This window comes from Doryrhamphus excisus, linkage group LG11, assembly GCF_037039965.1.
Source record: "Doryrhamphus excisus strain RoL-2023G ecotype Guam linkage group LG11, RoL_Dexc_Guam_v1.1, whole genome shotgun sequence".
NCBI classification, from domain to species: Eukaryota; Metazoa; Chordata; class Actinopteri; order Syngnathiformes; family Syngnathidae; genus Doryrhamphus; species Doryrhamphus excisus.
This window is the reverse complement of record NC_136367.1, coordinates 10,633,977-10,646,118: the sequence shown is the minus strand read 5'-3', so window position 1 is coordinate 10,646,118 and position 12,142 is coordinate 10,633,977. Positions and strand designations below refer to the sequence as shown.

At 44.4% G+C, this 12,142-nt stretch overlaps 1 protein-coding gene across 4 annotated transcripts; it reads left to right on the top strand.

The window, feature by feature from the left end:
* On the top strand, positions 1 to 11,789 carry LOC131138374 (WD repeat-containing protein 37). 4 transcript variants are annotated; one of them, XM_058087233.2, is made up of 16 exons: positions 1 to 156; positions 2,295 to 2,459; positions 3,665 to 3,700; positions 4,211 to 4,307; positions 5,266 to 5,361; positions 5,443 to 5,507; positions 5,740 to 5,826; positions 7,851 to 7,986; positions 8,926 to 8,997; positions 9,098 to 9,142; positions 9,230 to 9,306; positions 9,385 to 9,622; positions 9,699 to 9,840; positions 9,922 to 10,056; positions 10,233 to 10,347; positions 10,438 to 11,789. In XM_058087233.2, exons 2-16 carry the CDS (start codon positions 2,322 to 2,324, stop codon positions 10,567 to 10,569), a joined length of 1,611 nt encoding a protein of 536 aa, XP_057943216.2. In that variant the 5' UTR covers positions 1 to 156; positions 2,295 to 2,321; the 3' UTR covers positions 10,570 to 11,789. The 4 variants fall into 4 exon arrangements, with proteins under 4 accessions (XP_057943216.2, XP_057943225.2, XP_057943233.2 ...); XM_058087242.2 differs by lacking the exon at positions 3,665 to 3,700; XM_058087250.2 differs by lacking the exon at positions 5,740 to 5,826.
* The last annotated feature ends 353 nt before the right edge of the window (positions 11,790 to 12,142 follow it).

The window sequence follows — 12,142 nt, the reverse complement described above, 5'->3', positions numbered from 1 at the left end:
CCCGTGGACCGGAAACTGCCTCTTTGTCACGTAGCGGCGCCAGTCAAGTGTCAACACGGTTTGTGGACGAAACAAACGCTCATTGAACAAAATGTTGGCTTGGACCACAGTCCCCTTAATGATCCGGAACAAAGCACCTTATTTCTAGGCTCTTTGGTAAGTTACAACCTTTTTCTGGGCTGCTTATTCTGCCGTTAGCCTGTTAGCATCATTTTCAGCCTAGCTAATGGGGATAAGGATAGCCTTGAGCTTAATAACGTTGTCCAGATTTGCTCCATTTGCTCATTGTTATTAAACGCCACGTGTTTAGTCTTGGGATGTGTCGTTCATCTATATTATTCTATATTATTAGCAAACACAATGAGGCGTTCGTGTTATATTGCGTTTGACCTCACATGCTGAGGCAGCAGCTCGTTTGACACCCCGTAACACTCACACATCACATAACTTCATAACAGAACATGGCTTTTCTTTTAAACAAATAACTGAACAGCGGTTCCCAAACTTTTTCCAGTGGCGTACCCCTTCAGACACTTGACCTGCAGCCATACAACCTCCTGCAACCTTCCTTCATTAACTTGAAATATTGAACACAATTCGTTGTTGCAGGGGAAAAACGTGTATTTTGGTTGTTTGACACAAGCACTGATAAATAATTTTTCATCCTATATTTATCTTTTATTCCAGACTGAATGAAATTCTATCCATCAGTTTTAATTTCAGTTTTCCTTTTTTGTCCACTCACGATGGCTGTGGTTTAATGGGATTGTTGGGGTTTTTTGACATAAAGTTGTATGACATCCCCATCATCAGTGTAGTCCATCAATGGCGACTTACCCCCCATTTGGTCACAGACGTCCCATTCTGGTCAGATTTCGGGTTGCAAAAGTATGGAGTTTGTTTTCTCAAACCAATATTTGTTCAAAATATTAATGAGGAACGTAGTTTTTGTTTGTGGGTGGTATGTTCAAAGTATGTTCATTCATTCATTCGTTTTCTACCGCTTATCGTCACGAGGGTTGCAGGGGTGCTGGAGCCTATCCCAGCTGTCTTGGGGCAGAAGGCGGGGTACACCCTGAACTGGTGGCCAGCCAATCACAGGGCACATAAAGACAAACAACCATTCACACTCACATTCATACCTATGGACAATTTGGAGTCGCCAATTAACCTAGCATGTTTTTGGAATGTGGGAGGAAACCGGAGTACCCGGAGAAAACCCACGCATGCACGGGGAGAACATGCAAACTCCACAGGGTGGAGGGTGGAACTGAACTCGGGTCCCCATAACTATGTGGCCTGCATGCTAACCACTCGTGCACCGTGCAGCCCACTTAAGTATGTATTCACAAAAATGCCTCCTCAAAAAAGTCAGACCCAATCGTTGAGAGTTAGTTTCTTGGGTTGTATCACTGCGTGCTGTCGCCTGTCCATTGTTGTGTGTGTTCCACAGTGGATGAAGGCGGGAGAGTCTTGTGTTTGCTGTGGCTTCTCAGCTTCGGCAGCAGCAAGCAGCGACTTCTGACGTAAATTGAGGAGGCCTTTTTGTGATGCAAATGTATTTCTCTTTTGAACACATTTTGTTTAAGAAGCCAAACTCTTAAGTGGCCCCACCAATTAAACAGAACTTCAAAACATCACCAAAATCCGACAAGTAAGTAATCTTTGGCGTACTACACTGCTGATGGGGATGTCATACAATTTCATGTGAAAAGTCAGAACTATCCCTTTAACATTTGTGACAAAGCAGTATCCCAAGAACAAAAATATATATAATACAACCAACGATAAAGCATCTTTTTGGGGGGGAATTCCCACTCACTGTGATAGGTTTTCACCGCTAAGCAGTGCAGGGAGTGGAACATTCATATCTATACTTATATTTGTTCATATGATGCACACAGAGCAATGAACAACTTAATGTTCTGCCTCCTTTGTGCTCCTTTCCTGCGGCATGAGGCATTCAGGTGCACACACAATAGTGATATTATAATGTAAAGGCGGGGTACACCCTGGACTGATCCCAGTGCACATATGGACAAACAATGCCTATGGACAACTTAGAGTCGCCAGTTAACCTAACATGCATGTTTTTGGAATGTGGGGAGGAAACCCGAGTACCCGGAGAAAACCCACGCCCGCATGGGGGGAACACGCAAACTCCACACAGAGATACCCAAGCGGAGATTCAAACCCAGATCTTCCCAATCTTCTCTGACAGAGGCCAACATACAAAGCACTTGTCCACCGTGCGGCCCTGGTGTTTTTCAGTGCTTTTTTTCCTTTTCTCTCAGACGGTGAAGGTTCAGGAAGAAGGAAGAATGCCAGTGGAGAGCAGCAGCAGTGGTGTGGTCCGGCAGGCCAAGCAGAAGAGAAAGTCTCACAGTCTGTCCATCAAGAGGACCAACAGCACTGAGCAGGAGCGCTCGGGCCTGCAAAGAGACATGCTGGATGGACAGGTGATGACTTTCTGTTTTTTGTTGGCTTTTTTGGGGCATTTCTTTTTTTTTAAATGATAAAAACATCCACAACCTACTGACAAATAGGTTTGTGCACATTTAAACATCAGCACATTAAACAGTGCAGGACCGTAAACAAGACATTCAAGTTGTTTTTTGTGAGCTGGCGATAGCCTGCTAGTAAGCCTAAGTCAATTACATTTTGGCGTACAAGCTGCTACTTTTTTCTTAAACTTCAAACCCTGCGACTTATACAATGGTACGGCTAATTTAATGAGTCATGAGTTATAAGGAGCTCATGACAAGCTTGTCAACACCAGATATCGCAGGAGGTCATTACTGAATGTATCAGTCTGACCATCTTAAATCGAAGGCTAAAATCATCACACAGCAACTTAACACTCAAAACAAGTACTAATAAGAGTTTGAAATAAAAAAACAACAACTATATTAACTTCTTGTCATAATTCATTATTTCCAGCCGAGATGTTCGTTGACCAATAGCTGCCGGGCCACCAGAGGGAGCTCATGCGCTAACCTCCATTGCCCACAGCCATGATTATGCCAAATTGCATAATGTTAAGAACAAAAACTGAGCATAAAACATGAGGAGAATACTGGACTGGATAGTGGTATAAAGTATTTATGGATATAAAGCAAAAAAGTCAACAATGCAAATGAATTGACATTTTATTTGAAGTGCAACCAACACTTGAGGTTAACGATGAGTGAATGAACAGGTTGAATTCAATCAGGTGTGGTTAATCCTGTCTGATGTACATGATTTGAAGTTTCATTTAATACCTCATTGACTTCTCCACCACAAGTAGTACAGAAGTTAAAGTTGTATAGCGCTTTTCCCCTGCAAGGCACTCAAAACGCTTTGACAGCGTTAGCACATTGACCTACTGATGACGCAGCATCAGGAGCAACTGGGGTTCAAGGACTCTTTGAACCCCCAACCCCCAGGATGGGAGACGACCACTCTACCAACTGAGCAATGCCGCTCATTAATCCATTGATCATAACTTGGGCTGTGACATTTGTTTTAAAAGTCAACAGAGCATCTATTAAAATTTTTTGGATCATCAAAAATTCCAGGGAATGACTTAAACCGTCAAAGTGATGTATTGTAGCTCAGCATCATCGGCTCCTCTCCACTTGACTTCTTGTTTTTTTGTCACTCTCATCCTTTTTGGTTCCAGTCGTCAGATAATCTGGAATGTTTAGGCAGAACTGAGGTGAGTTTCAGGTATTGTGTAAACGTCCAGTGTAGTATTTGCTTATTAGCCGTTGTTCTGGTGTTGTCTTAGTTAGAGACAAGCTCACGTTTGGACCTTCTTGTGTTTCTTCTCCTTAACCCTTTTATTACTGAAGAGTTTCCTTTATGGAAGTGAGGTGTTGGATTCAAATGATGACATTGTGTTCTTCACTTTGCTCTGTCGTCATCCTGAAGAGCTTGCGGGCCAAAAAGCTCTTATCTTTTGAATGCCAATGACGCACTTGACTGAACTCATCCAGAAGAAAGAAAGACGCAAAAACATAAAAGCTCATCTTTATAATCTACAGTATGCTGTGTTTGTGACCAAAAGGCATCTTCCTCCACTAATCAATCCCCTTGACTATAACCAACCAGCACCAAACTGTTCACCTTCACAGATCCCACATGGTGCCATAGTGCTGGACCAGGCGCTGGAGTTAATCATACCATCATGTAAGGTTCAAGTGTTCTTCTCTTTGTCTCCCTGCAGGACTCCAAATTGCCTCTGTCTCTGAGAACCAACTTGATGGACCTGTTCAGTCAGATCGAGAGAGAGTTTGAGAACCTCTACATCGAGAACATTGAGCGTAAGTCATGGATTGGTTTAAGGCTAACACTTAATGATGATTTACGGGTCTTAGAAGTGGTATTTGTTTTCGGGTAAGGGTATTCAAACTTTTTCCAGAAAAACCAGGGATCACTTTTATACATATTTGTACATCAAAGGTCAATCTGAAAGAAACATCCACATCTTAGCTCTGTGTTATAGGTGACAAATCAAATGAGTGTAATATATAGGGCTGTCAACTGATTAACATATTGCATCGCAATTAATTCAACTTATTAATTCATTCATTCATTAAACTGTATAGTTAACTCATATGTTGTATAGTTAACTCATACTGTGTGATGAGTTCAGTGCTCTGTGGAAGGTGTTATATTGAGTAATGACCTCCTGTAATTTACAATGGATTGACAAGCTTGTGGTTTTTTCATAGTTCATGATAGGCTGCCAGGTCCTCACGGACTTGTGCGTGCCACATTATGCCATTTATGACATGGGCATGTGCGGCTGGTAGTCCGGTGTGGCTTATATACAGTATGTACAAATCTGTCTTGCAAATCTGGATGCAGCTTTTGCACAATAATTTATAGTATATCCAATTTTATGCAAGGATGTAAATATCAATTTGGGAAAAATGGGCCATTATTTTATTCACAAAATAATATAAAGTTAGAAATCCCCCAGTTTAATGTGTGTACATCCACCCCTGTGTTTCCTCAAACTAAGGTTTGGGCTGAAAGTCTGAGAACAGGACATGTGCATGTTAAACACGTGAAAAAACTACCATTCATACAATACTACTACTAATACATCCCATTAATGATCACTTTGATTTATTTTTATAATATGCCGAGGGCAAATAAAAAAATGAGCTGTGGGCAGAAAATGTGGACACCCCAGTTTGAGACAGTGGCATGATATACGTAATTCTACTAAAGTCATGTCAAACGCTGCAACACGGTGTTGTGTTTGTTGGACAGTTCGCAGAGAGATTGAGACCTTGAACGATCGCTTGACTGCAGATGGTCAGACTCTAGAAGGTGCAGACTTGGCCAAAGGAGCTCTAAAAACAAAAAGTGAGCATCATACAGTTTCAAGTACACACATTCGGGTGAAAATGAATGAAAATTGTGTTTGAATGGCCATGTTGTCCACAGCGAGTCACAGCACCAGCCAGCTGTCACAGAAACTAAAGACCACCTACAAGGCGTCCACCAGCAAGGTAAGCTCATCTCTTAACTAATTCTGCATAAATGCTTGCTCACAGTAAAATAATTTGCTTGGAATTACCGAGAGGTGTTCAGTTGTACATAATTGACAAAATATTGGGGATGCCCTCGGGAATGTGGGGGAGGGGGGAGGTGTGCTCGTAGGTAAGTGTTGGAGTGACAAGACTACACGTTGTGCACATTCAAGAGAACAACAGCTGTCCTTTGTCGCCTCTCTGCTCGTAGCCGCGTTCAAACTCTTGCCACGCCCCTGTAGGCGGAGCCCGCAACTTCAGCGTAAGCGGCTGGGAGTTGTGGGGCGGAGACTCATGGGTAACTGATTGATTTCTCACCCCCCTACACCTTGTCCCCCACCATGCCCTCCCTTTCCTTGTGTGCCCTGTGCATGAACAGCCCAGCCGGGGGGTGGACACGCCCTCCTCCAGAGGCTTGGTCATTCAAATGTAGGAGTCTCTGTTTGAGATCAACACACCTGACTCATCTCCTTTTTCACTAATCAACCCCTTACGTTGCCTGTCCTCATACCTGGTCCACCATCCTCCGACAGGAAGCAGACATGATAGCTAATGTGCATTCAAAAGAGTACAGCTTACTTTTAGGTTGCTGCTTTGAATCCACTGTGACCGAGTGTGCCACCTGCAGCTCCAATTCACACCAACATGTCTGCTCATAGCGAGACCAGCTTCATTCCAGTGTTACGTATGTCCTGGTGTAGAGGGACCATGGCAGGGAGGGAGCTGATAAGCAGACCCAGAATGGCGAGTGATGATGATCAAAGGTGATTGTCATATGTTAGTGAGCGACGTGCAGCCACGAGAGGCAGGCAGGCGAGGCAGTGAAGAATCCAAAATAAAGAAGAAAATAAATATTGATATTTCCCATTGCACGAACTGTGTTTTTCAACTGCATTTTTTTGTATGATGAGGCTGCAAGTCTGTCCTCTCGGCGTAAGTGCGTGAGCTGAGCCTACCATCTTGATTGTCGCCAATATAAAGCTATTATACACCATGACTTCCGACAGCCTGTAGCTTGGGGTGGCAGTGGCTCAGCTGTAGACCAGGTCATCCAGAAACTGGAAGGCTGGCGGTTCAATAACCACTCCCACCTACTGCTGATGTGTCCTTGTGCACGACACCTAACCTACCCACCTTCACTGGTGCTTGGAGAGGCCGTAGTTGCGAATCAACAGCCACGTTTCTGTCAGTCTAGTCCATGGTAGATGTGGAACAGATGTAGTTTACCACCACCACCGTGTGACTGAGGAGCCAATGTGTTCACTCCACTGTGAAGCTCAGAGATGTCATACAACATCAAGATGTGACTGCGTTTTAACAACGGTGACCCATTCTCTTCTTTTTCTTCCCATCCACTTAATGAGCATTAGCATATAAAAGTAGGCTGCGTATTGACATCTAAAAAATTACAAAGGAGTCAAAAGTGACAAAGTGCCCCTCTCCAGCCATGAACCTGACCGTACGTCACTCTCCATCAGTGTTTGTGTGGGTTGTAGGGGTGGCCTTGCCAGACTGCACACTGCAGCGTCACACTGCTCGCTCTCTTCTCAGCTTTGCTTCATTGTTAGCTGTAACGTCCAAATACGCTGTCATTGCTGCACAACACACGTTACTGCACATCTGCTTTCTCCTCACTTCCACTGTGTCACATTGTGGGCTTTTTGTAGAAGTAACACCAGAAGAGCATCCTCGTCTTCATCATTATGCTGGCTAACATTCCGAAGCCACAACTGATCCTTGTGTGTCCGTTATTTGGGATTCTTTTTAACGCTTGAACCCTTTCTTCCAGTTGGAGCTTATTTAGCGGCCTGTGTCCAAAGCCAGCCAAGGGTCCCGTTTGTATCATCCCTATCTTTAAAGGAAACAGCTGAAGTATTCATCATTTAGGAGCATAATAAGACGCTGACATGACTGACATCCATCACTGATTGTCATCATTCTATTGGACTTTTCTCTGTTGCGCTTGTGTCCTCACAGTAATGTTCTTTATGATCTCCAGCCCTGCAATAACACTGCTGTTGCTGCTTAGCTTTGGTACGCTACAAGAACCCTGCTGAGCATCTCCTTTGTGACCCTCATTTGCTCTCATCCACTTCTTACAGGGTTCCGCACACGTCGGTTTATAACAATGGCGCAGTCGGGTTTTATGGTTAAGGCATATTTTTGTATTCAACTACTAAATGTGACAAATCGGGTGCAGTCATGCCAAGTGCGGCGCTCTGACCATCACGTGTGACCGCCCCCGAACCAATGCTTGACGTGTGGGAGCCCTGTGGTCCACTTGATGGGCACACGTGTTAACATACGCGCTCTGTTTGTCAGATTGTGTCCAGTTTCAAAACCACCACCTCCAGAGCCGTGTGTCAGCTCCTCAGGGAGTATGTGGGCCACAGAGACGGCATCTGGGACCTGAGTGTGACCCGCACCCAGCCCACGGTGCTGGGCACTGCATCTGCAGGTACCATTCTGTTACAGTAAAGTCTCGTTATATCGATATCGGTTATAACGAATTACTGCTTATTACGATACTATTTTCATTTCCCGGCAAATTTCTAGTCTTTTATGATATAATTAGTTCCGTTAGTACGATACCCGGTTATTATGATTATCCGGTTACTACGATGCCCTTTTCATCTCCCGCCAGCCAATTTGGTCTGCTTATATCGATACAAAAGCAGCTTAAATCAATCTTTGCTTAAGGATTTCAATACCAAAAAAGAACACGGCGAACGGCTGCTTCCAGTGAACTTTATTTTTCACACTTCCACCACCAGAGCACAGCACACACACCGATTCCCGCACTTCCTGGTTCACAGGTCATGCTCAACCCGCCCCACATAGCTGGCCAAACACATGCCTGCAACAGAAGAACCAACTGACATAGCATACACACCTATTCCAACGAAGACACAAGCGTACAAATACATGTATTTAATTGTGTTGTATTCAGATATCTTTTTATCGCTTGCAATAATCACTGTTTTTCATATGTACATGCTGGCGTTCGTGGTTTTTCTCGTGTGTATAGATTCTATACACACAAGAAAAACCACGAACGCAGTTGGTTCTTCTGTGTTGAAATCCTTAAGCAAAGATTGATTTAAGCTGCTCGACATTGTTCTATACTATAGAACAATCTCGAGTGCATTATTGCCCACTTTTAATGCAGTTCAGCGCAGGATCGGATATATCGACAGTCCGGTTATATCGATATTTTTTCCGACTCCCGACAATATCGATATAACGAGACTTTACTGTATCTTTGTCACCGACATTTTCACCATCTTCCCATTTTGGAAGTGACCATTCTCTGTCCACCAATCAACGTCGAGCTACCCGACCACTATGCTTGGTGTTTTTTTTTCATGTCATGTGACTGTCGGATGTGTCCCATCAGACCACACGGCCATGTTGTGGAGCATCGAGACGGGAAAATGTCTCCTAAAGTATCTGGGCCATCAAGGATCAGGTATAGTTGTTTTCATCTCTAAGAAGTCATGTTGTGTAGTTGTGTAATTGTGTAGATGTGCAGTTTCATTGTTGACCCCCCCTTGTTTGCATTTCCTCAGTGAACTCCATCAAATTCCACCCCACTGAACAAATGGCGCTAACAGGTACTGGCCATAAATGCAACTTACATAATGTTCATGTCAGAGTTTTGGATGATGTATTGTTTTATTGTGTCTGGTAACGCTGCTAAGCATCTGGAGACCAGACAGCTCACATTTGGAGGTTCATGGTGCAGCTGCCCACACCGCAGCCCGTCACCGACATCAGCGTAAGCCTCGACAATGACCCCCACCCCCTCATGTCTTTGTCACTTTGTTACGCTGTCCAATAACAACACCTCCCGCAGCAACCCCCGTGCGATGACGACTTGGACATTTCCGACAAAGATGAGGCCGAGGTGGAAGCGGAAGGTCCCAACGACTGCCCGTCTGTGCGCGTGGCGTCAACCACGCTGCGCAGCCACCAGGGCGTGGTCATCGCTGCCGACTGGCTGGTGGGGGGCAAGCAGGCGGTGACGGCCTCCTGGGACCGAACCGCCAACCTTTATGACGTGGAGACGTCAGAGCTGGTCCACTCACTCACTGGTAGCATGTTGGCGCCTACATGTCGTCATGAGTGTCCGCTGTGGAATTTGACCAGGACTCCCCTTTGTGTGTGGAGGTCACGACCAGGAGCTGACACACTGCTGCACCCATCCCACCCAGCGCCTGGTGGTCACCTCATCTCGAGATACCACCTTCCGACTGTGGGACTTTAGGGACCCGTCCATCCACTCTGTCAACGTCTTCCAGGGACACACTGAGTTAGTCTCTCACAAACACAAAATTAACTGCTTATTTAATTAATTTAATTAACTGAGCTTATATGATCTCGCTTTTTGCAGCACGGTCACGTCTGCCGTCTTCACGGTGGGGGACAACGTGGTGTCGGGGAGCGACGACCGCACCGTCAAAGTGTGGGACCTGAAGAACATGAGGTCGCCCATAGCAACCATCCGCACAGACTCTGCTGTCAACAGGTCTGAGAAGATGACTCACACTTATTCATATTTATATTTGACATCCCATTTGTCTCCTTGTGTATGGAAACCTCCTTTAGTGGTTATATCTGAATGTGTTTTTTATGAAATGAACTTTTATGTACAATATATATGATGTGAAAGCATATGCATCACTTTCTATGTTGTCTCTGCAGGATCAGCGTGTCGGTGAGTCAGAAGATCATCGCTCTCCCTCATGACAATCGGCAGGTGCGACTGTTCGACATGTCAGGAGTGCGATTGGCCCGCCTGCCCAGAAGTAACAGACAGGTCAGTACCCATATGGGACGACCATATGCAACATTTGGTTACCCCCCCCCCCCCCCCCCGAGCGTTCCCATCGTTGTTTGTGTATTTCAGGGTCACCGCCGCATGGTATGCTGCTCAGCGTGGTGTGAGGACAACACCTCCTGCAACTTGTTCACGTGCGGCTTCGACCGCCAGGCCATTGGCTGGAACATTAACATCCCCGCCCTCCTGCAGGACAAGTGACCCCGCCCCCCGCCTCGTTGTAACATGCAAGTGGGAGGTCATCACGTGTGGTAACCATATGTAACCCAACACCTTCATGCGTCTTTGTCACAAAGTGGCCACTCACTGCTGCCAATGTACACTGAACACTTCTTCTCGCCGGGTGTGTGTGGGTGTGTGTGTAGGTGGGTGTCTGTTGTCTGTGTCTGGGTGGGCAAACACACTTTCATCTTTGTGTGTGTTGAGCGTGTGAACGAGACTCTGCACATGTGAGAGGGAAAAAAAGCACAAGAGAGAAGCTTTATTGTGACCTTGATGCTAACGACATCATGCTAACACTTGATGTTAGCATGCTAACCAGCCAGGCCCTAGCTTAGTGATTAGCATCATGTGGACTCTAACATATTTGGCACTTAATCAGTTGGGAACTCGGTGAGACGTTTTAGTCAACGTGATACTTGAAATGTTGCCTGTCAGTGTTAGTGAGATAGCTGGTGTGCTGCCCCCTACTGGCATGGAGTGTCAGGTTCTCATTTGAACACTTTAGAAGCCCCTCCCACATTGTGAAGATGGAAGACGTCAGGTTAAATCAGGATGCTAAAAGACATTTTTTTAAAATTGTTATTTAATTGATGAACTGCTGACATATCAGCATGCTGTCATGACGTTTGTGTCTTGGCACACTTCATTAGTATTTTTAGTATTGATATTAATATATTGAGATTGCACTATAGAACAAAGGGAAGGGAAATAGAAGAAGTGTAAAAGCATGTCTCTTATTGGATAAACAAACCGAGAAAGTTTGTGAGGACATAGAAAGGATGAACATTTTGGCTTTTAATTCATGCGGTCCTGTCTCCTCCTCCTCCTTTTTAATGATAGCTTGTGACTTTTGGCCTGTTGGGGGAATTTCCCAAGATGACATCAACAGTAAAAGTTTCACTGTCACACTTGCAGGATTTCCATCTAGCACACATACAATGTTTCCTTTTTTTAATCATGAAATTTAATATATAAAGAGCATCAAGTGTTTGATCTTCTTCCCCCCCATGAATCCAATGTATCTGCTTTGACTGTGATGGCAAATATTTGTAACATATTCATGTCATCAATGTATTCAATGTATGGGCACACATGAGACCTTGTCACTCAACGTCTTCACACAAAAGGGAAACCTTTAAATCAACCTTAGTGCAGTTTTGCCATTTGTTACATGTCAATAAAGCAAGTTTTGTTCTTCACTCACCTTGTATGTGTCTTCCCCTGCTGGCCTCACTCACTATTACACACACTGTCAAATCATTTAAAAATAGTCATGACGACTACTACATCCTTAGTTGCTATACAAAACATGTCTTTACATCCTTAGAAATACAAGTACAGGGAGTCCCTAAAGTCTAGACATAATATACACATTTAATATACATTATACAAGCAAGTTCAATTTCATGAATGATGAGTCAATTAAGAATACATTAGAAATTATTCGTTCATTTTCTACTGCTTTTCCTCACGAGGGTCGCGGGGGTGCTGGAGTTCAATACGTTTTGATAAAGATTGTTCACATAAATGGAAAACAGCAATGGACCTAAAA